This window comes from Symphalangus syndactylus, chromosome 5 (genome assembly GCF_028878055.3).
Source record: "Symphalangus syndactylus isolate Jambi chromosome 5, NHGRI_mSymSyn1-v2.1_pri, whole genome shotgun sequence".
NCBI lineage: Eukaryota > Metazoa > Chordata > Mammalia > Primates > Hylobatidae > Symphalangus > Symphalangus syndactylus.
Genome location: NC_072427.2, coordinates 18517676 through 18545162, shown reverse-complemented (window position 1 = coordinate 18545162; position 27487 = coordinate 18517676). Strand labels below are relative to the sequence as shown.

Genomic DNA, 27487 nt, shown 5'->3' with positions numbered 1-27487 from the left:
TATGTATTTTTTAATTAAGTAACTTTTATTAAGCACTTTTAATGTAGAAATCACTGTGCTAAAAGTGGGTGAGCTCTTTTGCCTTCAAGAGAACTTATGCTTTATCGAGGTATGGAACAGACATGTACCCAAGTGTCTCAGGATGTGAAAAAATAAATACAAAGATCAGGAAATTGGGGATTGACCCACTGGGTAAGGAAATGACCAACTACAAGAACAAACTGGGCCACAAATCAAAGTTCCAAGCTGGCTGAAGAGGCTGGAAAGCATGACTCAATGGAGGAGGGCAACCAAGGTTGTCGTGATGATTGGCAGAGTTGGAGAGCTGGAGTACAGACCACCCCCTACCAGTCAACTTTGGGACACTGATGGATTCAATGTATTTTTCCAGTGTGTACATGGTTATTTACTAAGCACAGACTATAATGGTGATAATAGTGGTGGCTATGGTGTTGGTGATGGTGTTGGTGGTGTTGGTAATGATGTTGGTGATGGTGGCATTGGTGATGGTGATGATGGTGATGGTGGTGGTGGTGATGGTGTTGGTGATGATGCTGGTGATGGGGGTGGTGGTGACAAAACCACCAGCACTCAAACCAACAGTTTACAAAGAACTTGCATATCCATTATGCATATGCATATACACTTGCATATTTCATGCTTTGCATAATAATGAGCAGTAACCATCATATAGCCAATGAAAGGAGAAAGGAGGTAGAGCTGGACTTAAGCCAGTCTTTTCTCCATCCCCAAGGCTCCAGGACAGGTACATCACCCTAAGCTCTCCCTCTGGGATGATAAGGGACAGCACACACTAAGGACATCTGGAGAAGCAGGCTTTAATTCTGAAGACCTTTGTCTACTGCAGAATTCATGGTCCACAGTTAGAAAAATTAGCTCCTGGCTGTAGCTACTAACTCCACAATAGAAAAGCTCTTCCTGCAGATGCCTAAAAGTGTTTTCTCTTTCCTCCTGGGCTTCCAACAGATCAACTCAAATGTCTAAACCAGTCCTGGAGGAGTGGGTGGCATTTTTTTATTTTAAATTTCCCTAAATTCTCTTGAGTAGGTTCTTCTCCTCTCTAATTTTAGTATCCAGCAACAAAGATCCATCATAGGGAAAACCTTGGCTTGTAACTTAAAATGGTTTAAAATTTCTGATATATAATTTCTACCTTATTCTTTTACATAGAATAATAGCCATCTATTGGGTGCCTAATGGGTACTGGCAATTTGAATACTTATTTAATGTGCACAAAAGAAGAAATTTTTTTTTTTTTTTTTCAGATGAGGAATCTAAGTCTTAGTGTATTTAAGCAAATTTCCTAAGGCCAAATAGCTCTCAGCAGAAGCTCAGTGATTCAATTGAATATCTGCCTGACTGCAATGTCAGCGGGTGCTCAGCCCACCTGCTCTTGGGCTATCAACTTTCCTACCTCCAACTTTGCTCTTTGGGATTAGCAAAGCCTAGAAAAGAACAACCAAGAGTAAAAACTGTGTTTGAAGTTCTGAATCTCAGATGCTTTGTATTGACCCAGTCCTCTGATTCCGCCTCCTCCTCCTCCTTCTGTTTAGACACAGACAGAGCACAAAATCTTGGGCTATGAGGATTATGAGAGAAATACAATTCCCTACCAGGAGGAAGTCAAGGGAACACAACATTCTCTTTACATGCAAATATCTTAATTACAGCTAGTAAAGAAGATATCTGTATGGAAATTTATGTATCTTTATATGTTATATATTCAGTTTGTCTCAGGAAAAAAAAAAAAAAGGCCTTTTGCATTTGAGGAAGGAAAAGAAGATCCTGTTATGACACATCCATAAGGGCCCTCCACAGGAGTAGAGAGATGTGAATGACTCAATACCAGATTCAATGGTCTCCTTCAGCCTTTTCCTCTCCTTTCCTGAGGATAGAATCCAATATAAGCACGCTTTAAGGTCTCAGAATTTTCTTATGGGGCATCTTCCCTGTCTTTTTTCCCCAGTATCAGTCCTCATGCATGTACCACCTTCATTGAGAGAAGAAAACAACTGGATTTCTAAACTGCAGAGATAAGAGACTAAGTTTAGGAGATAACTGGAAACCACCCTCAGAAATAGGTTATTATTTTTTGGCAGGACTAGGAGGCTAAAGATTTTTATTCCACTGGTCTCCCACCAGTCAAGATACAACCAATGTATAAAATATAACCAATTACCTATGAAAAACACAAGGGTTTTTTTTTTTTTTTTTTTAGACAGAGTCTCGCTCTGTCGCTCAAGGTGGAGTGCAGTGGTGTGATCTTGGCTCATTGCAACTTCTGCCTCCCGGGTTCAAGTGATTCTCCTGCCTCAGCCTCCCAAGCATGTGGGACTACAGGTGTGCACCACCATGCCCAGCTAATTTTTCATATTTTCAGTAGAGACAAGGTTTCGCCATGTTGGCCAAGTTGGTTTCGAACTCCTAACCTCAAGTGATCCCCCCGCCTGGGCCACCCAAAGTGCTGGGATTACAGATATGAACCACCGCACCTGGCCACAAGGCCATTTTGGTCACATTGAGGTTCTTCTTAGTTTTTCTGAGTCTTATAATGTCTGTTTTATAATATAAACCACATTTATCTCCACTAAGGACATAGGATGAAACAGACTTACCTTGTAGCAGGTAGGACTCTCGCTACACATAACTGAGAACTTCCCACTTCTAAAGAATGTTAACAATTAGAAAGAAAAACACAAACCTCTCACTGAAAATAGCTTCCCTGTCCCACAGCTGGAAGGAATAAGGAAGGAAACCCGTGGAATCTCAGAAGATGCACTGGGATAGAGCCAGCAAACCATCTGTCTGGGATTATTTTGATGCTATTCTGCCTGGTGCCTCAAGGGTGAAATAGATGACATTTAAGGCTCCCTCCAGCTATATGTTTCTTTAAAATTGAATGATTTGGCATTTGCTCAGTTGTTTCTAACACTTTAAGGATGCAGAATGGACTTGGTGGCCTAAAAGATACAATTTAAAAAATCCATCCTGGTTTATTTAGGTATTTGTCCTCTCCAAATCTCATGTGGAAATCTGATCGCCAGTGTTGGAGGTGGGGCCTGGTCGGAGGCCTTTGAATCATGGGGGTGGATCCCTGAGGCAATGGCCTGGTGCCATTCTCCAGGTAGTAAGCGAGTTATTAATCTTAGTTCCCATGAGATCTGGTCATTAAAGAGTCTGGCACCACTCCTTCCTCTCTCTCTTGCTCCCTCCCTCACCATGTGACACTCCTGCTCCTCCTTTGCCATGATTGGAAGCTTCCTGACGTCCTTACCAGAAGCAGATGCTGGCACCATGCTTCTTGCACAGTCTTCAGAGATATGAGCCAATTAAATCTCTTTTCTTTATAAATTACATAGCCTCAGGTGTTTTTTATAGCACCTCAGAATGGATGAAGACACATCCTGACCCTCCATTTCACTGTTTTTTTGTGTTTTTGTTTGTTTGTTTTTTTGTTTGTTTGTTTGTTTTCATAGTTGCCCCTTACAAACTGCAAGTGGCTTTGAGCCTGTGGGAACAGCCAGTCTCCAGTTCGTAGTCCTGAGCCCATGGATCCTAATGGCTTCTCTTCCATACTCTATGGCTACCACTGTGGCACAGGATCTCACTGCCTCTTTCCTGGGCCAGTGTGATGGCCTGTGTTTATGGTCTTGGTTTCCAGCAATCTATCCCACATGCCACTGCCTTATGAATTGTCCTTACACATGACCTGATTCACACTTCAACAGATGACAAATCCTCTGTCACTGTCTATTGACTACCTAAGCCAAAATAGTTGGCCTTTCAAAAGCTGCCATGGTGGTCTTTCCTTTACCAACATTTCTTTCCATGCATCTTCCATAGATCCTTAGTTTTGGCCAGTTGAATCACACACCATTCTAGATCATTCTCCTGGTTTCCTTACCTCCAAGCTCCCTCCATGCCTTTGCTCATGCTAACCTCTCTGATGGAGATATCTTCCTAAAATTTAATCCAGACTGCCAACCAACCCCTCAAGACCCATGCCATTCCTCTACTTAGATAAGCTTTAGACATTTTTAACTGCCTTTTATACAATTTGCCTCTCTTTGGCTTATGGTAGAGCAACACATTTTTATCTGTTCCTATATTCCCTATGAGATTTTTATTTCCTTGTGTTCTATTCATCTTAGCACATGGATAAGGAATTGAATTGAATCCCATCCCTCACACATGGATCTTGCTAATGGCTAGGGAATGTGGTATGAGGGCAGGAAATAAACCAACATGGACAGGGTTAGCAAATGTGCAAATGTGTTTGGAAACTAAGCATCTAATTTAACCTCATGAGAGAGAAGTGTTAACTAAAGTTGAGGTTAAGAACATTGATCTAAACACAATGTCATCAAAGAAACCGAGTGACTGAACTGGGACTCAGTCCTTTCAGTCCCAGTCCAGGAAAAGAAGCAGTGAAGCCACAGATGTATCTAAAAAGGAAACTTGAGTACATCCCACAAACTCTCAACCTAGTTTCCATGCAATGGCAGACAATAATGCTATTGGTGTGGCCAGTACTTGTGAAAAGATGAAAAGCCTTACAACAGTGTAGAAGAAAGATGAGAAATGTCCACTTTACAAATGACAAACTCAGGTCCTGGGCAAGAAAGGGATCTGTTCCATGTCAGGAGTCATGGCAGAGAGACTGAATCTAGGTTTCTTGGCTTCTACTCCTGCATTCTAGTTCCCACATTTGTCACTGGCTGCCAAGAGCCAATAAACAAAAATGGGAGGGCACTTCCCAGGACTAATATCCTTAGGACATTGAAGGGAGAATTCACAAAATAACTTCATTACTTCATTGTTAGAGCCTGGTTCTTTGCACCTCAACCTCCTGGTCATCATGCCCTCTCCAGGTCATCTTCTCTCCAGATTGCCAGAGTGTCCCAGGGTGGAAAATACCAGATTCTTTTCTGTATTCAGTTCTATACTTTTCAGAATGCCTGAGTTGCAGGTAGATGTCCCCAGCATTACCACCATACTGAAATAAAGTATAAAATGGTCTAGAAAGGGTGGAGATATGGGGGTGCAAAGATGATAGGAATAATTAGATAACCCTCATCCTTGGAAAAATACAAAGAAATTCTGTTCAGGTAATTCTTCTACCCACCAGGGTGAATTTTGGCCAATTATCCTCAATATCTCAAACAGGAAGGAGAGGGTGGAGCAGAAATTAAACTTTAGTCACTAAACTAGATCCAGGTAATGTGGAAGAGTCTGCTTCAAAACTGGAGTTTTTTTTTGTTTGTTTGTTTGTTTTTTTGTTGTTTGTTTTTTTTTTATCAGGAAGGAAAAAAGGGGCTGAGCTGTGGAAGAGCTATGGTCTAGAGTCAGAGCAACAGTACAGACTGGTTAAGACAAGTTTGACGTTATTATTATACCTTTGGCCATGTCTCCCTCCTATCCTAAAAAAATAAAGTCTCCTTCTCACTTATTATTACACACAGAACTTAGTTCCATCGAAAGCAAAACCTCAAAGAGATCATATGGCTGGAATCCAAACTCCAGATTTTAGAGATGAAAGTGAAATCTCTGATTTGGAACCTGGACACAGAACTGGCACTGAGACCAAGATGTCCTAAATATCAGCACTGTCCCTCCACAGACTTTTGTATTCCAAAGTGACTGATATTTTGTACATAACTAGTGTGCAGATCCACTGGCTTTAATCAAGGAAATAAGGTTGTAATACTTATAATTAGCATAAATGTATCTCACACACCTCTTTCTGTGTTCATTCCCTCAGCAGCTTTGTACAACTTAATAGGTCTTAGCATTTAAGTTGTTTTTCAAAATTCACTTGAGATGTGCATATCACGACACCCAGTCCTATAGCAGATGCTCAGGCAACTAAAGCTCTGAGCCCCACTTGGAAGTCTCTCCAGTCCGTGGCCACGTCTCCTGATTAGCACAACGCACCCTCTCCCAAAGCTGAAGAAGAGAACAAACGCATGGTTTAGGGCTGGGAATTTAAGAAGATCCCATACCTTCCTCTAGACCCCTAAACTCCAGCAGAGAATGGTAACTCCAGCCCTGTCCACTTGCTATATGAAGATGGCTGCCCCAGACTGCACAGTTCTAAAGGATTCTTGTAAGAATCTGGAGTTATAATTTGCTCACGAAATAGGGTTTCTCAGCACCTCTGGGATTGGTATTGCAGGAGGGTGTCTTATAGCCCACCTATCTCTGTTGCAGAAAACTGAACTGTGGAATCCTGGAGGCTCCTAAGGGTGCATCGAGGGCATAGGGTATCAAAGGAGAGACTGTGGGCAATGGAGGATCCATCCCCTTACCCCTGCTTTGACTACGGTAGTTCCACTGCCCTTAAGTAAGATTGGTTTGGTATCCCAGAGTGAATCCTGAGACAGTAAAATGTGCATTAGTGGAAAAGCTGGTAAAATCTAAACAAAGTCTGTAGTTTAGTTAATAATTTGTGTCACTGTTAATTTCTTAATTTTTGCCAAGGTACCCTGGTTTCCACACGATGTCAATAGGAGGAAAAACTGAGTGAAGGATGTATGAGAGTTCTCTACACTATTTTTGCAACTTTTCTGTACATCTAAAATTACTCTCAAATAAAATTTTGTTATAAAAATTTGGGAAAACCACTTCCTCGAGAATGGAATACAATGCTCCCCCATTTTTCTCCTCTATATAAATAGGACCATGGTTAAAGATTATTACGATATTTCAAAAACAGCAAAGGAAGAATCAAACACAGTAAACAGAGTCTGGTCACTGGACAGCCAGTACAAGACCCTCATCTCCTGACAGCCAGCATCACTTCTTCGTTGGTGCCTGGGTCTACTTAGGAGTACCTAATGGCTAAAACCAAAGGGACAAATCTGGATAAGGCCTCTCCAAACAGGGTCAGCATCCCTCAAGAACTAGTACGCCTAGCTGCTAATCCTTTATCACCAGTTAAGCTAGGGGTCCAGCCTCCCTACTCCTGGCCTCAGAGGAAGGAACTATATGATTCTGAGTGTAGCTGGCAACTGCTTGCCTATGTGGACATGAATAGACTTGTGATGGACCCCTTCCTCTTTGCACTGTTTCAGGCTTCCAACTGCAGGGACACCTTATTGGAATAACAAGTCTAATGCAGAAAGCGCTCCAGTCTTAATCTCACCCCTTGGGAGAAAAAGCTTGTCTGATTTTGGGGACTGTGCATGGGGCCACAACCCCTTCCCCTTTCTGATGAGTATCTTCTCCCTACAAAGAGGAGAAACGAGCAGCAAAACTTCTGCCTCTGCAGAGCAAAGTCTGCAATATTCCCAGGCTGCTATGACTGAGCTGGAATGCCTAATCTTGCTATAAAGATTAGAGGACTTGGTATTTAAAAAAAAAAAAACTATTGTTGCTGCACACTGAAATCGCCATCAGCAAGAATTGTATCGTTACTCAAGTGTACTTTATAATCTTCATCTGCCTGGCTTCTCTGCCTCAGTGGGCACAGACACATCATCTGGGCAGGGAAGAGAGGTGCCACTTACTAAATGAGATTCTCAAAGTTCCAACGAAGAGCAGAAAGCATGGTGGAACCCTGTGATCCTAAAAGTCAGTTGCCTCAAATTACCATCACTAGCTTTTGTTTTTACCTTTAAAATTACCTAAAACCAAGTTATCTCATAGACCACTGGCTCTCTTCAGTACACTGCCAACCACTTGACTTCCATCTAAGAGCTTCTCCCGACTTGAAGGCAAGAACTAACTGGTCAAAAAGACTTAGGGGAGCCTCAGGCTCTCAGCTCTGGTGACTGAGTAATCAGTCAATGTTCTTGTTGATCATAAAACTGGAAGGCACCTTCGAGAGCATCTGATAAAGCCTCAGCTTTGCTGCACCTCAGGTCCTCCCATTAAATTAATGAGGGGGCTGCCTTCCAGAGCTCTCATATTGGTACAGTCCCTGGATCTCTGTCTTGCTCTCTCAGGACTGACATGCTGGGAAATTCATTCCAGTAAAGTCAATGGGCCATAAATATCTTTAGGATCCTCTTAAAAGCCCTGAACCTTCAAAAAACAAAAAAGGAAATACAACACCCCACTCAATATTACTCATATAATTTCAGGAAGTCTTAGAGTTTCTGAAGCCCATCCTTTGACCTGCTGGTGGAAAACAACCCAGGCTTTTAGTCAAGGATTTAACCCTTCTTTAGACAATACTGGATGCCTTCAGTTAGAATTTGGACATGCTCTGGATTCCTCCTTTACTACCATGGATTTGGAATAGAAGTTGCTCTAGTTTGTATTTCTTCCCTGTTTTTCTTCTAGATGTGTTTTCTTATCTATTAACTTATATTCCCTTTGATTTGGAACATTGTTTCTTTCCCCCACCCAATTCATAGGACGTAGTTTCTTGAATTTACTCTTCTGCTTTCCTGGAGGATGAATCAAAGCACCAAGATGGCAGGTGGGACCAAGCTCTTCCATTGCTTAGAAAAGCATGGGACACCAAGAGTTTGCAAGGAGAACAGAAAAAGAGGGCCTTGCAAAATAACTCTCTCCACGTTCAGAGTAGCAATACAAAGTAAGAACGGCTTGGCCTATCTTTCCTGATAAATAATTGGATATGGGATAATTTGCTGCTGGGATGGAATGTTGAAAAACAATGTAGTTTTTCTTCATCCTTAACTCTGGAAGAGATTGCCAGCTATGCAGTACAATTCAGGTTTTTTCTCTTCTATGTGGGACACAGCTATGTTCCATTTCTCAGCCACCTTTTTAAATAGGAAGGTCATATAACTGGGTTCTTGCCATGAGAGAAAGTGATTAGTCCCCACTTTCAGGCCAGGTCTATTAACAACATCCCACACACACTCCTTCATGCCAGTTTCTCCTTTTAGCTGGTTGGGACATAGATAAATGCCTAGCATGACCAAGGACCCCACACAAGGAAAAGGGTAGAGCTCCATGAGCCTGAATGATGGTGTAGCAGAGGACTACTCCTCCAGTGAATTCACCTACTCACACTGTTATGTGACCTAGAAATGAGCTTCTATTTGTGTTGGAACCATTAGATATCTGAGTATCTATTTGATACAGCAGTTGGCCTACCTTAACTAATATGTCTAGGTAAGCCTTGTCCATTTTGGAATTGGAGAAAGCATTCATATTTTAGCTCCAATAATTGCTAGGGTTTGAAAGTGTCCTCCAAAGATTCTGTGTTGAAAACTTAACCCCAATGCAACAGTGTTGAGAGGTGAGACCTTTAAGAGGTGATTAATCATGAGAGCTCTGCCCTCATGAATGGATTAATGTTGTTGTCATGAGAGTGGGTTTGTTATCACAAGAGTGGGTTTACTATAAAAGCAAGTTTGGCCCATTCTTGGTCTTTTGCCATGTGATGTCTTCTGCCATGTTATGACACAGCAAGAAGGCCCTCACCAGATGAGGCCCCTCGATCTTGAACTGCCTAACCTCCAGAACCACAAGAAATAAATATCTTTCTTTAATAAATTATCCATTCTGTGGTATTCTGTTATAGCAACACAGAACAGACTAAGACAATAATTAATATTTATTATTTATCATCCTAAGAGCTTTATATTTTTAACTCTTAGTCCTTACAGAAAATGCATGTGATAGGGGATATTGGCTCCATTTTACAGTTGAAGGCACAGAAAGGACAAGTAACTTGCCAAAGGTCATGCAATCAGGGATTATAGGAGCAGAGATCAAACCAAGGCAGTGTGGGTCCAAGAGCTTACAACTTTTCATCTGCTATGGGGACACCAAGACATCCATGAAATCAAATATTCTTCCAGTATGCTTGGCTCATTCTAAATGATTCTCACTTCCTAGGGATTATTGTTACTGTCTTTCTAGGAGTTTCTGGGAACCCTGACCCAGAATCTCCAGCTTAGAATCCAATGCCTTACTACCTGCTGCCAGACCTGCTTATGACCCACACCTGTGTGTCCACCTGGATTTTTAGCATACTTACCCCATCATGTCCTAGACACTCAGTTCTGTCTTCTACCAGAACCTGAAGTGGGTCATCCTTGACTCAGACCATCACTCATTTGCCTCCTCTGAACATTCTCCCGGGATAATGCACTGCTTGATTAGATAAGACTTGCTCCTGCTGCCTGCAGCTGCCTTCCACATCATCTCCAAAGGCTCACCTCCCCTTAGTGAGCATCTGGTTATCTGTCTAGGTTTCTCTTGGTCTGGAATGACCTATTGCCTAACTCTAAATTCCCTTTCTGACTTCATTCATTCATACTTTTATTAGGTGCCTATCAAGTGCCAGGTACTGTCACTCAGGACAGCACACAGGCCTACAGGACAGCAGGATGAACAGAAAGGAACACTCCTGGAGCTCTACATTAGTAGGACTCCATTCCCCCCTCACTCCATTCCTCCCTGATCTCAGTGTATTGACTCCTCTCCCCAAATCAAAACATCTGAAAACATCTGTATTCTGAAACCTCAACATTCTCCCCTTCAGGACATTCAAAACTTTAATTCTAGATTTGACTATCAATCTCTTAGTGTTCTCTGATGTTCTTAGAAAGATATAATGGTACCCAAAGCCTACCCTTGTCAAAGCCAGTGTAAAGGTAATCTTGGAAGCATTGAGTCAGTGATTCACAGAAGGAAAAGGTGTTTGTCATTGTGAATGTCTTAAGAAGAGAGAACAAATCGCTCTGGTGTTCTGGTGTGGGAATGTTTGTTTTCTCTCTCTAAATGTATAACAGGAAATTAGGCAGTTCACCTTTGTAAATCGTCTGTATACCACTTATGCATGAGCCAGATGGTGCCTCTTCATTTTAATAAATTAAAAATGAAAAAGAAAGACTATAAGGAGGAGTTTATCTCCATCTCTCCCCATGCCCTTATATGCACATTCTGGAATCTGCACTGGGCAGGCAAGCACACATGTATGCACACACACACACACACACACACACCTGGATTATCTGCACTTACTGGTGTTAGGCATAAGAAGCCAACAAACTTTTAGGCCCAACTGATTTCAGTAATCAGTGATAGCAGAGAGGTACAAACCTGTCCCGGGGTATCAGCTCATAGAGAGAATCCTTCACAGTATTCTCGTGATCTGACAAATCAGAGCATTCCCCCAAGGCCTCAGCCGATGTATACTGAACAAAAGTTTTACATAAATCACCCAAATGTGGACTTAGCTCTAGGATTCATGAGCAAGACCCTATAAACATTTATGAGACGAAGAGGCAAGTATTGATGACCCAGTATTTCTATCCATGTTGAAAACTTAAGAAAGACATTTTCCTGAGGTGGTCAATGTAAAATCCTACTCCTTTGGAGCAGCTGCATGATCCAGTTTATCTTCTAGTGGTCAGGGAGTCCCTCTCTCTATCCCAGGAATTGCATATGGAAATAAAATTATCCACAGAGTTGTCTTGGCTTGGATGTGAGGGGGACTAGTAAGATAATATAAATAAGAGTTTATCCAGTAAGTATTGTACTACAGGCTCTTTATACAAATTAACTTGCTTAACATCAACACAACTCTGTTGAGTGAATATTTTTGTTCTCACTTTAATGATAGAAAAATCGAACAGAGGTTAGGGGAAAATGCATTCAGGTTACATGGTTGCTAATGGTGGTTGCACATTAGGATGTGAACACAGGTAAGATTAGGCCTAAATCCAAGAATTCCATTGTCATTCCAATGTCTTCCAATATGGATAATAAGACTTCGGGGTTCATTGTGATGTGACTTCAGGCAAATCTACTTCTGCCTTTCATTTTACAGAAAAGTAGGGAATGAGGAGTGGTGTATACATTAGGACACTGTGAGTAAGTGAACATGAAGATATGCCACAAGCTGGTCTTTAAATATCTCATCAGTAGAATACACAGATTTCCAATGGTGTGCTGTGTTTTTACTGTAAGAGTTATCCTTTTTTATTCAAACTTTCTTGGGACCAAAAATATATATTTCAAGCTAGCTGGCCTTGGCTAACATCGCCCTTAGCACTCATAAAGAAGGAATTGAGGTTTCCTGTAGTGTGTACATTTTCCCACCTCACTCTCCCTTCCTTAAATTCTAATCTACCCTGGCACCCACAGAAATTAGATAGATGTATTCCTCCTAGCCCTTTCGGGCATAAAGAGCAACAGTTCACAGTTGTTAAAGCAAGGACAAAGAAATATCAATTGGGGATGTGATCTTTCTATTTTTTGTTTTTCCTCTTTTAAACCAGTTTCAATAAATATTAACAGCACATCTAGAAGCAAGTTTGAAGGGTCAGTTAGCACATTCTGGTCAGACATCGTTTCCTAAGACTCCAGTGAAGTCAGTAGTTATCAGCTTGGCATAATCAAACATCTGCCTTTCACAGAGAAAAACAATAAGCCATCCCTCGTTTTCATCAACACCAACATAGATCTGAGCACAGTCAGACAGATCAGCAAACCCCATTAAACAAAGTGGAAAGGCAATTAAATGATGCCAGCTCCAGCCAGACTCTAGGAAATCTATGACCGATCCCCCTCTTAGTAACCACACGAATGCCCCTCTTGGAAATGAATGAAAAGTATGGTCTAGACACTAAAGAAAGACTCCTCTTTGATATTTTCTGGCAGGTCTGCCCTGGTCATCGGTCTGTGACTACTGCCACATCATGTCCCCTTTTCCATACCTGTGAATACTGGACAGGACAGGTGGCTAGTGAGGCTGCCCAGCTTGCTGTGGACATCCTATGCTTTGTCTTATATTCTCTCATGATGGTACATCATCTGCCATTCTTTGGTTGTACAACAAACAAGTCACTTTCTAACCACTAAGGTCATTTCTCAAACATTCCATTTTTCTCCAAACTATTGCTAAAATGAAGTGTCTTGACTGATCTGTTTTAATGTCTGAGTAATCTCCTTTAGGCCATCAGGAACATCCAGATAGAACTGATCTGCACATACCTCAAATTCCCAGCCTCTGGTCCACTATGCTCAGGCCAACAGGACAATCATATCTATTTGACTCACGGTATGATCACTCATTTCTCCAAAGATGAGACAAATGGCTACCATGATCCTGGCTATAGACTGAATGTTTGTGTACCCCCCAAATTCATATGTTGGAACAGCCGCAAGGTAATGGTGTTAGGACGTGAGGCCTTTGGGAAGTGACTAGGTTATGAGGGCAATGTATTCATATGGAAGAGATGCCAGAGAGATCTCTTAACCCTTCTGCCATATGAAGAAGACACAGCAAGAAGATGGCCATCTATAAATGAGGAAGCAGACCTTTACCAGACAATTAATTTGTTTGCACTTTGATCTTGCAATTCCCATCCTCCAGAACCATGAGAAATAAACTTCAGTATTTTGTAACCTATCACGTTTGTGGTATTTGTTATAACAGCTGAAAAGGAATAAGACATTCCTTGACCTCCAAAACATTGTCCCACACTCTCCTTATAACATCTATCCAAACTCTTCTTTCCTTTGATGTCCCAAAAATAGATTTTCTGTTTTTGGGTTTTTTTTTTTTTTTTTTTTTGACAGAGTCTCGGTCTGTCGCCCAGGCTGGAGTGCAGTGGCGTGATCTCGGCTCACTGCAACCTCCACCTCCCAGGTTCAAGCAATTCTCCTGCTTCAGCCTCCCAAGTAGCTGGGACTACAGGCACCCACCACCACACCCAGCTAATTTTTATATTTTTTAGTAGAGACAGGGTTTCACCATGTTGGCTAGGCTAATCTTGAACTCCTGACCTCATGATCCACCCACCTCAGCCTCCCAAAGTGCTAGGATTACAGGCATGAGCTACCGCGCCCAGCATTGGATCTTCTGTATTTTTTAGCAATCTGCCCTCACTCAGTTTGCAGAAGTTATCTCTGTGTCTCAGGTTGCACTCATATTTCCCCTTGCTGAGATAAGTGACACTCATGGCCATTCATCCTTTCCCTGGAAATAATAACACTATCAGAATCAGTCAATAATCCATGGAAAAAAGATTCCCAAAGACTTAGGGAAAAAAAAAGATTTTAGGAGCAAAATAAGACTCTTGTTAATGTAAAGTAGATGACTATATGAAGGTAAAACTGAGCAGGATGGATCTTATCGCAATCAGAAAGCTTTTCTAAGGTCTAACCTGTCCTCTCTCCAAAGTTGGCAACAGATAATATGCTTCCTTTCCTCATCTCTTCTAGTCCATTTGGATAATACTCAGCAATATATTAGCCATCTTTGTTACTTTACTTAGGTTTCCTCTTCTCATCAAGATCTACTTTTGGAAACAAGATAATTCTTACATAATCACAAGATAATTTCAGAGAATAAAATGTGTCATGGGTGAAGCTAGATCTGGGACTAGGTAGGGAGACATTAAATGTAGTATCAAGTTGGGTGTGTCTGTGTGTGTGTTTGGGCACATACATATACATGTATGAGTATGTTTACATGAAGAATGAGTATTGAAGCACGTAAGAACACAATGCATATGTTATTGCAATGTACAGATCACAGTTCGGTTAAATGTCCAAGAAGAAAGGAGGAGTAGGCAATTGATAACATAATAAACAGGTATGTCAAGATGCAAGAGAGGCCAAAAGATAACTGTTGAGTGCATGTCTGGGCATGGGTGTGTATATGTGTGTGCCAGAGTGACAGGGTTAATGGACAATGAAAAAGACATGTAAGCAAGGCGCTAGCTTTGTGGCTGAGTCCTGCAGCTGGGAAAGTCACCTTACCCTGTAATAATCCGTGCTATAGACATCTCTGGACATGCCGAAGTCCCCAATCTTCACTAGCAGATTCGCTCCAACCAGGCAGTTCCTGGTGGCCAGGTCTCGGTGCACAAAGTGCTGGGAGGCCAGGTACACCATACCCGAGGCGATCTGACTGGCAATGTGGAGCATTTGGGAGAGCCCCAGCTCACCCTTGGCCTGGCGTGGCTGTCCATCCACAAGGATCATTGCATCTGGCCCATGGGCCCTGCAAGAGCGTGGGGAGAAGAGAGGGGGCAGAGAGAAATCAGGAGATCAAGGAGAAAGGCCTTCCTGGGTCCCTGCCCTCTAGAATGCCCCGCTGAAATAAATAAAATTTTCCTTTCCATCCTGCCTATGGCCCATTTTTATCTGCCCCAAATTAGATTATGTGTGTGTGGGTACAGGTGAAACTCCACAACCAGATTCTAAGATGAGAGCAGACATACTCAGATGGAAGAGGGAATAAACCTACTCTTTTTAATATTTCACTGCGTCCTAGGATTTTCACAGGTGCTAGATGGCTATTATGGAATAATTAGCAAAATAACAAATAACTGCCATAGCCCTTACTATATGCTCTGATTGTTTTAAATATTGTAATTCACTCAATTTTCCCACCTCAATTTTGAAATAAAGAAATTGAGGCACAAAATGATGAGATTGCTCAGCCAAAGTCCCAGAGGTCCAGAATGGCCATATGGGAAATCAGGAAGCAGGATCTGAAACCAGACATGTGACTGTAAAAAGAGAGCTTCTAAAAGGATCACTGGAAGTGCTTGTTCCAAGATTCCCTGGCCCTGCCCCCTAGGATTCTGATTGGCTAGGTGAGCTTGCTCATTTGCATTTTCCACTAGCTCCCAGGGCTGATGCTGGCAGTCCATGCTCAGTGGCACTAGGACACTCCTAACCACTCCACTACACTGCTTAGCACTAGGTAACTTATGGCCATAGCAGCGCACAGTGGAGAGAGCCTCTGACCTTGAAGCATGGGTCTGGGGTACCCCCAGAACGCATTCCATCCCAAATCAAGCCCGGATTTGTTATTCTAACACCTTGCCTGGTCATATCAGTCACTTTTAGCATTCACTCTTTTCTCTAGAAAGCCCAATGAGCCGTAACCACACCCAGGGCCCTTATTTATGAAGTTGTGGACCAAGGAGCCCTGGTGTACAGCAAGGCCTCTGCCTGCTTTACTGCTTCTCCGATTTCCTCTGAAAAGCACCATTAAGTAGGAGCACATCCCTCTTACTATCTCCGGTGGGCTCTGCCTACCTCACTCCTCAGAAGGAGGAAGGCTGCATCAGCTCGCAAGGAAGAGGGGGAAGCAGAGAAGCCCTCTCTTCTGTCTACCTCGAGAGTGCACTCCAGCCTGCCTCTCAACACCACCAATGTGGAGATGCGAGAGCAGGCAGGGTCGGCCTGCAGGTTATGGAGGCTGTGTTTGTGAGAGCAGCCAACAGGACGCCTCCCAGGAAGGGCTGGTGTGGCCTGTTGCTAAGAGTTTCTGGTCTCAGAATTCTTTAGAAGCGCACCCTCGACCGATAGAGCCTAGGAAGACAGATTAATGGAACCTACTGGGAATCTGGTCAGTAGTGGAGGCTAAAGTTCAGATTTTGCTGCAAAATTGCCCCAGGAAGACTGTCGAGCCTTGATTTAGAGAGACTCCCCCCTGCTGTCTTCAGGAAGGGATCCCATAGAGACACAGAGGTCTTCAGAGTGTCAGCAAGTCCTTGTAGAACTGTACTCACATGCGTGCATTCCCCATGCTGTCTGCCATGGAGAAGGCAAGGCACTGGCACTGCCCCTCACCTTATACACTTCTTTCTGTTTCTTTTGTACTCCTTTTTCTTTTCTTCTTACTTTCTGCTTCTCCCACTCCTTACCTTTACTCTAGGCTCTCACTCTTTATTTCCCTTCTACTGTCTTCTTTCTCTTCCCTTTTATCATGCATGACAGTAGTGCAGAGGCACCTAGGAGCTCTCTTTAACCCTGCTGGTGGCTCTTGGGGCTAGAGGTACTGCTGAATGTAAGGATAGGGTGTGGCAAAAAGTAGGGCATGCCCCTTGGGCCCCAGGGGAACAAAAGGACAGAGTGAGGGCTATCCCGAATATTGAGAAAGAGTGTTGCCTAGATTAGAAGCTACCATGGTTCACAATTCTCATAAAATAGTAATAGTAATAACGTTAATAGCAGCTACCATTGGCTGATCACTGAACTACTTGCAAAACTTGTCTAAGCATTATACATATAGTCATTTAATACTCATAGCAACAACCCCGTGAAGCAGTTATTAATAGTCATGTTTTCTAGGAGAGAAAATTAAGATTTAATAACTTGCTCCAATTTTCAACTAAGATGTGACAAATCCAAGATATGAACCCAAATCTGTCTTATGCTAAAGACAAAGTTCTCCAGGAAAGGAATCCATTTCATTGTGAATCCAGGTTTAGAAGGCTTAGAACATCCTACAAATGCTTTCATTGTCTTCAGGGCCATCTTTATAGAAACCTGACTCATAAGCAGAGCTCCAGAGAGTCCTCCATTCCATTGCCTGGTACTAACTCATTTCTTTGCCCCTCAAACCCACAACACCCTATTGAATGTCCCACTTCAAGAGGATGCTTAGCAGTTTTTGATGAGTGGGCTAGAGCCTTCTATAATTTACATTTGAACTTTGGAAATCTTATCCTCAGCCACAGAGTTCAATGAGATTCAAATGGTGGTGGTCGCAGAGGCCACACCCTAAGTATACAGGGCCTGAGTGTTTAATCTGCTTCCTGGGGCCTTGGGTTCCACAGACTTTCACACGGCTGTCCCTTCCACATCTGGGCACTGTTTGGAAGTGGCATCTGCGGAAGGCAGAGGAGTCCTAACTCTGCACTAGATGCTGTCTTCTCTTGGGAAGCGAGAGCCGCCCTTGAAACTTCATCCAGAACTTCTGGCTGTCATTCCAGTCTCTTACCAGTTACATTAAGAGCCCTCGAAGTCCAGACAGTCTTGTTCTGGCTCAGAGAAACCCTTCTTACAACAAATCCTTTCTTTTTAGAATAGTACTATCCAACAGAACTTTCTACTGATGGAAATATTTATACTGTGCTTCCCTGTATGGTAAAAACTAGCCACATGTAACTAACAAGTACTTGAAATACGGCTAGTGCAACCGAGGAACTGGCGTGAATGAATTTTTAAACCTTATTGAACTTTAATTAATGTAAATCTAAATTTAAGTGGCCATAGGTGGACACTGTACTGAACAGCACAGTTCTAGAATTAGCCTGAAGAAAATCGGTCCCCTTTTTGTTTCAACCATCTCTGCCACCTGATGAATTGTAACCTTGGATCTTCTTATTCATCATCAAAAAGTCTCTAGCAGGAAGGTTTCCAGGAGGGGTGTATGATACTAGCCTCACTTTGCAAGTGAGAAACTTAAGGCACAAAGGGAGAAAGCTATTTGCAACGTCAGAGAAGGGTGGCCCTAGAATCTTGGAGTTGTAAGCCATAGGCTGTGGGGCTTCCAGACCCCTCCTGGACCTATTCCAGACCCTGGTCTTCTTCTCAGTCCATTTTGGAATGAGGAAGAATAGTATAGGATACTTCTCATAGTATCCTCAACTTGTTTTCCATACAAACCGGGGACAAAGGCCTGAATCTGGCTGCTAAGGAGATGATGTATAAGAATGAATGTGTTCATCTAATTTCTCATCCTGAGAGGTAAGTGTTTAGAGGGGGTAGTATAATTTCTGGCTCCAGGGAAAACCCCAGGGGTTTGGTGGGACTGGGGTCAGGTGCAGGGGAAGACAATCCTTGCTTACCTGAGGAATTTATTCAGGTCTCCATGCTTCATGTATTCAAAGACCATGATGAGGGGGTCCCCATCGCCACACACTCCATAGAACTTCACAATGTGCTCATGCTGCAGGTTGGTGAGCAGCTCAGCCTCCCTCTGGAAATCCTTCCGGGCAGCCAGGGTGGGATCCTTCAGGGCCTAGGAACGATGCAGGACACAGGTGTTTAACAACTACAGGGCAGGGGGCTGTCTTTTCTACTCCTGGAAAGAAACTGGCCCCACACACCACTGGGTTACCAATAAATATGAATCTAAATGGAATTTAAAGACAATGAAGCACAGTCTGAATTATAAGGCCTGACTCCTTCCTCCTCCAGCATTTTCATCCCTGCAGAAATAGAAACCCACTTTCTGACATCCACATCGCATGTACTCTCCAGTGATTTCAAGCTCTATTCTTCACAGAGCCCTGGGCTTCTGCGGGTGAATGTACATGGCAGCTGGATGGGCTGTGAGGAGGAAAGCCTGGCAAAAGCCCCTGCTCCTAAGGTTTTCTTTGAGGGAAACTGTCCCAAAGCTAGAATAAACAGTGTGAAAACCACTGCCCCAATGCTTTAGCTTTGTGAATTAGTCACATGCTCATAGCCTACTGGAAACTGGGCAGGCAACACAATAAAATATCCTTGTCTTTTGGAGTCCTTGCTTTTAGATTGTGAAGGTATCTACATTTGCAGAGGAGAGTGAGCACTTTGACCTCTGGAAGACACCTGTGTTCTCCTAATAGGGGTTTGGAGGAAGCAATAGGGTGGGAAGAGTGGGATGGCAGCTACAGGAATGGCAGTTAGTGGACAGAAATCTCAGATACACTCAGGGCCAGGCAGAGTCCTGCAAAGTCCTAGTGCAGGATGGAAAGGAGCATCTGGGGGCCACCAGAATGCCACCATTCAGCCTCTGTCAGGGTGAAAACTCAAGTGTGAGAAAGAGGTGCAAACCAGGCCACTTCCTGTAGGGCCCAGGAAGATGAATATACCCAGGTAGAGTGTAAGTTGTGCATGTGGATTTCCCAGCACCAGAAGGGGACTACAAAACCAAAGATGAAGCCTTTGAGCACATCTGAAGGACCTTGGTTAGGGCACTGCCATGGGCCCAGCAATGCTGGCCAGATGGACAATGGTCTGTGAAGAGGAGGGGCACTTTCTGCACAAGGAGCAGCTTATGCAGGTGGGCGCCCCAATTTCTCCAGCCTCTCCACCCTCCCTATGAGGCCAGAAGGCAAATGGGGCCAAACATTGAGTTGTTTCAACTGACACACTTTAGCAATCTCAATAGACACAACACAAGGCAATGAGGAAGTGAGTGTAACATTGGCTCACCATTTTCAGGGGAGTGACAATCCAGACAGACTAGAGATTGGTTTGCATTCTCTCTGCTAGGCATCTGGCTTTTTCAGGCTGACTGACCTCTCCTATAGACCACGCAAGTGCCAAAATGTCTCCCTCACCGGAGATCTTTCTCCTGTCCTTGCAGACCCATTATCTGAAATCTGTAGGGCTTCCTTGGTTCTAGAACTGCAGTAGTGTGAATATGCCAAAAGATGTGCATCTAGGGGTCCATCAAACCTCTCAGCCCTTAGCACACACCAGAAATGATGGACTTTTAGCATGAAAAGGGCCCCAGACATTATCTACTCCTACCTGCTCATTTCTGGGGTTGGAGAAACTGAGGCTGAGCCTGTTCAGGAATCAGCTCACATTCACACTAATTAAATGACAGACACTTAGAGTTTGACTGGACCTCAGTACTCTCCTGGTGGGCCTCACAGTGCCCCAAAGTTCAGTAGCAATGCCTCTAGGGTCATCAAGTGGAGGTGTGGTCTTCCAGCCAGAGATCAAGCCCCTTCAACTTCAACCAGCACCACCTTCTATTCTTTTTAAAATTTGGAAGCTTCATAAAAATACTGCTTGATTAAATTAATCTATGGCTGACAAAAATGTTGAAAGTTATCTAGTATAACTTTCCCATTTTACAGATGAGATAACTGGGGTTCAGGATGGGGAAGTAACTTGCCAAAGATCACATAACAAGTAATAGCTTGGGTCTGGTGCCCAGGACACTTACCTGTCCAGTACACCTGCCTGAATTAATTTATGGGATAAATTAGCCACTAGGCAGGTCCCCAAGAGAATGGTGGGCAGAGGAATAAAAGGATGTGGAAGTGTAGAGGAGAGGGTCAGGAAAGAGGTGGGATGTTGGCTGCCAACAGAGTGGCTGGGCCCAACGAAGGTGCCAGGCTTGAGGATAGGGCAAGGACATGTGATCAGCCCATTGTTGATTTTTACCAGACCTGATTCTATGTGTTCTCCACTTCAACTCTGGCTGCTTGCTCTGGGAAGCTACCTAACAATAAACGAATAGGATGTAATGTCTACCTACAGCCAGAACAAAGACATTTGAGAAGTCAGAGAGTCATGTTGAGAGAGAGTGTCTCTCCTGGGGACACAGCTCCCAGCAGCAGCCTTGAGCTGTATGGGCTGGGTCATGGGTATTTGATGACACAGAGTGGTTTATTTATTTTCATGAAGAAGAAGAAGAAGGGGAAAAAACGGAACCCAGCATGGGTGGGATGGGAGAATATAAGATTTATGTGAATGCTGGATTTATGAGAGGGAAAAGTAGGTCAAATTTGGGGCCAGCCAAATGGCCTCTCTCCATCTCTTTAAATCATTCTCTCCCACAGTCTGGATGTCAATGACAGCCCTGGGATATTTCTGTTCTCAGCTCTTGAGCAGCACCAGCCAGCGTCCCCCAGGCTGGCACCATGCACTGTGAGGCAGAGATGGGTTCTTCATTTGAGAGATGGGCACAAAGCAACCACCATCACTTTCAGTCTTCCACATCCCTTCTCCATGCTTCCAAAATGGGCTTTCCAGCTCTTGAGTCAAACCTGAAGTTCTTACCTAATTGGCCAAATGTGGGGTATGGCAACTAGGGTTGGGAGCTACCAGTGGCCCTGTCCCCAGGGATTGATGCAATTAGAACAGAGGTGACACGAGGAGAATAATGAGGAGGAAAATAGGGCCAGTGACTCTCTGGCCCCTCTCAGTGTGGTCCACATTTAATATCTCCATGGCTGGGAAAACTCAAAATGGGTCACCAGTCAGTGGCATGGGAAAGAACCAATTTATCATAGCCACCAACTATCAGTGTAGAGACATGCATCTTGCCAAGAGGTCTCTGAAGCCGGGGAGGCTCCTGGATCAGGTCTTTGTACAGATCTTTAGTACAAAAAGGAGACCTAGAATTTGCCCTCCTTCTCTCCCTCTCTTTCTTCCAAAGTTCGGGGACATTTCCCTTTCTTATCTTCCCCTCTACGTGCACCAGCTGTCATGTCCACTCTGCCTTGGGGAGAGGGTTCAGTAAGGCTGTTTATTTGGATGGAAGGAAAATAGGCTAGATGGCAAGAACACAACTTCTCGACAGCTCCCAACTCTTCCTGGGTCATTCAGCATCTTCATGTCGTCCAAACCCTGCTGCCCTCCATCTTACTTTCTTTTTTTTAGGGGGAGATATTTCAAAGGATGTTCAGTTTCAGACTTCATTAATATCCTGAAACTCATTTTTATGCTATATATATGATATACACACATTCCTAAATGTTCAAAGTCCTAAGTGGTCAACCACACACACACACACACACGCACGCACGCACGCCAATCAACCTCCTTTCATTATAAAATCATCTTTCTTTTAGTGACTCAAAATCCACTGCCACTTCCTCTGGGTGAGAGTCTCACACAGCTCTACCAGGAAAGAAGATGGGTAGTTATTACATACAGGGGTGCCTCTCTCTCACCTGTCTTCCTGGCTTAAAACTGGTCATTGGTTTCCCAGTGTTTGTAGTATAAAGTCCAAACTCCTTAACATAGTCATGGACTCTATAAGGTCTGGTCTCCCCATCTCTCTTTGCCTCCTGTCCTCGCACACTCTTCCTGCCTCATTTATTACACTTCGGTCTCATGGCCTTTCCGTACCCTCCAAGATTTCCTCTGCCCCAGGGCCTTTCCTGCTCCTTTAGCCAGAAAACTCTCCACTGAGCTGTGTCTACATGACAGCCCAGATTAGCTGGCACTGCTTATGACCTCTGCAGAACATGAGATCCTGAACGCTCCCTGCAAGTTGGATACCCAGGGAGATACTTCTGTCCCACAGAGGGGCTTACCAAGAGTCATCTGTGATTGTTCCCAAACTCATTCATGACAACTAAACCTGCTAATATAATTACTTAATGTAATGAAATATTCTAGAAACCAATGAAATATGAGTGTAGATTGGGGAGTTTTCATGGAAGCTAGGATGAATGCTTTTAAAAAACCTGCTAAAGGTCAGTGGTTAAAAATACTGTTAAGAGTGGAAGGAAAAAGCGTAAAAACATTGGGAAAATAGTAAAAATCTGAGATTCTGCACTCAGATTGTTTCACCAATGTTTTAAGCTCCTGCTTCAATTTAAAGTAATTGAAACTGGAAATTGTGAATACTCAAAACAAAAATCAAAACACCCTTCAAGCCAAAAGGAACCCAAAAGCTGCCCAGGGGTGCTGGGCAGGAAGAAATACAATGCTAAATCCAAATAACTAATATTATCAAAAATCAGGACATAAATTTCCTGAAGATAAATCAATTTTATTAGAATGGCTCAAAAAGATTTTTAAATAAGTAAATGCTCAAAAGGAGTGAAGAAATACATTTTCTAAAGAAAACAAGAAGGCATGCCACAAGAAGAGGGAGAAATAAAATTAAGGTAACAAAATTAAGAACCGATTAGATATCTTGGAAATAAAACATACGGTCATTGAAGCAAAAGCAAAAACCTCCACAGACAGGAAAAGCTCTAGACCAGATAAAACCACATGAAGAATTCATGAATTAGAAGACCACTGAGGTTCACCTGGGACAGAGTATGAAATGACAGAGAAGAAAAAAAAAGGAAAAATGGGGAGAAGGATCTCATTCCCTCCTCTGCAAAGGAAGGGGGTTGACTGGGTTTGAATGCTGTGTAAATGTTCTATTTGTCTAATGATGATTTCAGAGTGGCACCACTTATTTAACAGTCTCATGCATGATGTTATTTTAATGTCACACTTATACCACACATATATGCAGATTATGTCCTGTACAATGCTGCTCCCTCTCCCCAGCAGTCTGTAAGCACCTTAGAAATAGGCTGTGGTTTCTGCTTCTTTGTTTGTACCACAGCAACTACTGGGCAAAACATTCTTGCCAATTGATTTGGGAAAACTTTATTTTGGGTTATACTTGTATGTGTTCTCTAGAAGTACAAAATTACTCTGCATCAACATGAGAACTAACTCAAAAGGAAGGGTCTTGCAGAAAGAAGTGGAATCTAAGGAGGGGAGGAAGCAGGAAACACCACTTCCAAGCTGTTCTCTGGAGGAGATAGGCATCTTTTCCAGGCTGACCACTAGGCAGATCCACTGAGTGACACAGGTGTAAAATCCCAGACGGTTCATCTCCTCGAGATCCAAGGAAAGAAGGAAATCCTTTTAAAAGGATGGAAACAGAAACACATTTTCTGCATTACTCGGTCTGGGTACTCCCCTTAATGCCAGACCACTGGGGAAAACATTTCCCAGGGTTTTCAGCCATCATTTCATTCTCTGCTGAAAGTGCAAAAATGTTCAGTTCATTCTCCAGTTCCCAGATGGATGCCAGAACACCCCGTGGATTAGTGTCATCCTATATCTTAAAAATGCCAGGGCAGTGCAGATCCTAAGTTTAGGGTCAATATTAGAAATCTTGTTCATCTGACCATCTCATGTCTATGCAGACACACTGAGCAAGTTTATTTAGAGGATGTACAGCAATAATAATCATTAGCCTTTTAGGATGCAGTACTCTTATTATTTTCTAGAGCAGAGGTCAGCAAACTATGCTTATTTTGGTAATAAAAAAGGTTATTGGAAAACAGCCGCCCTCATTAGTGAATGTATTGTTATATGCTGCTTTCCAACAACACGGGCAGAGTTGCAATGGAGAGTTATAAGGCCCTCAAAGTCTAAAATATTTACCTTTAGAGAAAAAGTTTGGTGACTCCTATTCTAGATAGTCAATGCAAGCTTGGCAGCTCATACGTCATGTATGTAAGCACATTCAGTAATATCAACATCAATGACAATGATAATGATAGAAACAAATGCCAACTACTTTTTATTGAGTCTTTACTCAATAAAAAGCCCCAAGCAGTTCATTAAGAATTTTAGACACATTATGTAATTTAATCCCCAACATTCTAAGGAGGGGATATTATTATTGCTATTATACAGATAAGGAAATTGAGGCCCAAAGAAGTTGAGTGTTTCGTGAAAGGTCCCACAACTTATCAGTGGTGGAACTGGGATTTGCACCCAGGCTCTTTGATGCCCATGCTATGCCTGCACTGTATTGCCTTCATTCTTTGAGGCTATTTGCCCTCTGTGGACAGAAACAATCTGTAGATACACAAGAATATGAATACAGAGATCCAAAAGTTGCAGAAACAAGAAATGCATTTGTGATCCCTCAATGCTAAGGATGGGACCATTTTGAGGTCTGGGTGAATGTCTTCACAGGGAGCCATATCTCTGGCATTGGTCAGTCCACATCTCAGGACATTGCAGACTCTACACTGGCCTCAGAAGCCTGCTCACTGCACCCAGTGAAGCCACTCCGGACTCCAGAGAAGGGCTCCAGAGATCTGTGCATGCCTCCATGAGGCTACTTGACTCTTTTTATGTTAACCATGTTCAAAGATTTGTCCAATATTGGTTTACAAAGAGAAGCTGTTGACTGCTGGGTGGAAGAGTCTGGAAGGACAACTGGTCACAGCAAAGCCCCTTCTCTCCTACCCCAAGCAATTCAGCTCCTGCTGCAAATCTGCCATGTGTCTCGGCAACACAGAAGCCCTGTGGTTAAGGGAGCCCTCTAGCAGCTGCCCGGAGGAAGTTTCTCCCAGGCATGCTGCCCCCTGGGGTCTGAACCTGAAACCCATGGGAAGTACCTAAGAATTTCTCCAACTTCACTCACTATTCTCCCAGTGCTAACCCCCTGCCTCCCTGCTGCACCCCCCTCCCTCAACATCTTCTATTCTTAGTGACGTCTGTGCCCGTGGGAAGTGGTTACCCAGTCCTCCTTAATCAGCCCACTCTACAACAGCTCAACTCCTAAGAAATGGCCATGTGACTTTCCAGGCACAGACGCACGTCCTGTAAAGCCACTACATGGTGAAGGGTGGAGTGTGGAGGGCCAGCCCCGGGACAGAGGTAACCACAGGGCCACCAAAAAAGGACCAGGGTCATTTACAAGAATAAACTTGCTCCCTAGGCATAGCCCCCTTAAGTGCTGCAGCCCTTGACCTTGGAAGCCAAAGGAAGTTGTTTTGGTCCCTAGGAAACTTCATTGACCTTGGAGCAAAGTCCTTTGATTGCATCTGAGAAAGCGAATTGAGCACTATCTTCTCAAATGGAGTGAGCCTCTTCCTTCCCTCCCTGGGCTCTCAGCCAGCCCTCCTCCTGGTGCCGGCATGCCTCTGGGGTTTACCTTCACAGCCACAAGCATCTTGTCCTTGGTCGGGCTGAGGTTGTAGCACTCGGCCAGGAAGACCTTTCCAAAGGCTCCCTCACCCAGTTCTCGCTTCAACACGATGTCTCTCCTCTTAATGTGCTGCACATCTGTAGGATGGGGACAAAGAGGAGGGCAGCAAATCAGTCCTCGTTTGGTGACACAGGGAGACAGAAGAGTACAGAGGTCTAGACTGGAGAACTTGGTTCTGAGCCCACAGCAGGCAAAGGCAAACTCTAGCACCCCAACTTTAGCATAAAAACTGACATCCCTCTGTGGTTTGAGAGTATTGGCCAGAATCAAATCTCAATGCTGTCCCTGAATAACCCCTAACCCCTCCAAACCGCAGCAGCCTCTGCTGGCATATGGAGTTACTAGTTAGTGCACAGGATTCTAATATTAATTGGCCAGAGTTGTTGGAGATAGCACAAAGCAGTCTCCACTGTTTTGTGCACATGAATCCCCCGGGAATCTTGTCAAAATGAAGATTCTAATCCAGTGGGTCTGAGAATCTATATTTCTAACAAACTCCCAGGTCATGTCCATCTGCTGTTGGTCACACTTTGAAAAGCAAATTTTCCAGGGTACAATCGAGAATCAGGTTGGAATCCTGGGTCCACTCCATTACTAGTTTTTTGAGCTTGGGAAAGTTATTTAGCTCCAGAGCCTCCATTTTCTCATCTGTAAAATGGGATTAACAAGAACAACTTCCTTGCTGAATTCTTGTGAAGATTAAATGAGATAATCCATATAAAGAGCTTGGCCCAGTGCTGAGGACAAAGTAAAGACGTAGAAGACATAGACACACGCATGCACACACACATACACATACACACAAACACACACACACACAAAGACACACTGGGTTTTGTGGTAACATAAAGGGTGTAGTGACCCCATCACAGTGCCTGGTTCCTGACAGAGACTACTAAGGGGTAGCTAAGATTATCTGGGGGAAAGCCCTACTTGGCCAACCCTTCTCTGAAAGAGAGAAAGACCAATGAGATCACAGAAGGAAAGTTCAGAGTCCATCCAAGAACGAGGGTGTGTGCAGAGAGAAGGGTTGCCCCTGCCTCTGCTAATTTAGCAACCTAATTAAGGTCTGTCTGCCTGGAGAAAGCAGAGCTGTGACCTCAGCCCTCCCACCTATTTGGAAAGAAAGCTACGAAGGAGTTGTACAAACAGTGGGCTGACGATGAAAGGAACAAACCAGAGATTACTCACTGACCTTTACATTAATTGTTCAACAGGCAGAAGCCCATTAAATACCTGTATTCACATTGTGAAGAGCACTGCAGAGCCACAAAGCGCATTATCCCAAGTGACTTTGTCGAGAAATGAAAGCTGCAGATC

General features: G+C 43.4%; 1 protein-coding gene across 6 annotated transcripts in view; it reads right to left on the bottom strand.

Annotated features, from left to right (window-relative positions):
* The window catches only part of NTRK3 (neurotrophic receptor tyrosine kinase 3), a 561369-nt gene that overhangs the window by 41050 nt on the left and 492832 nt on the right, over positions 1–27487 (bottom strand). For all 6 annotated transcript variants that reach the window (XM_055277323.2, XM_063640134.1, XM_055277325.2 and 3 more), the window contains 3 exons: positions 26114–26244; positions 18546–18718; positions 14716–14959 (listed from right to left, as the gene is read on the bottom strand). In XM_055277323.2, the coding sequence (XP_055133298.2) occupies positions 14716–14959; positions 18546–18718; positions 26114–26244 (548 nt within the window). The remainder of the gene's footprint in view (positions 1–14715; positions 14960–18545; positions 18719–26113; positions 26245–27487) is intronic.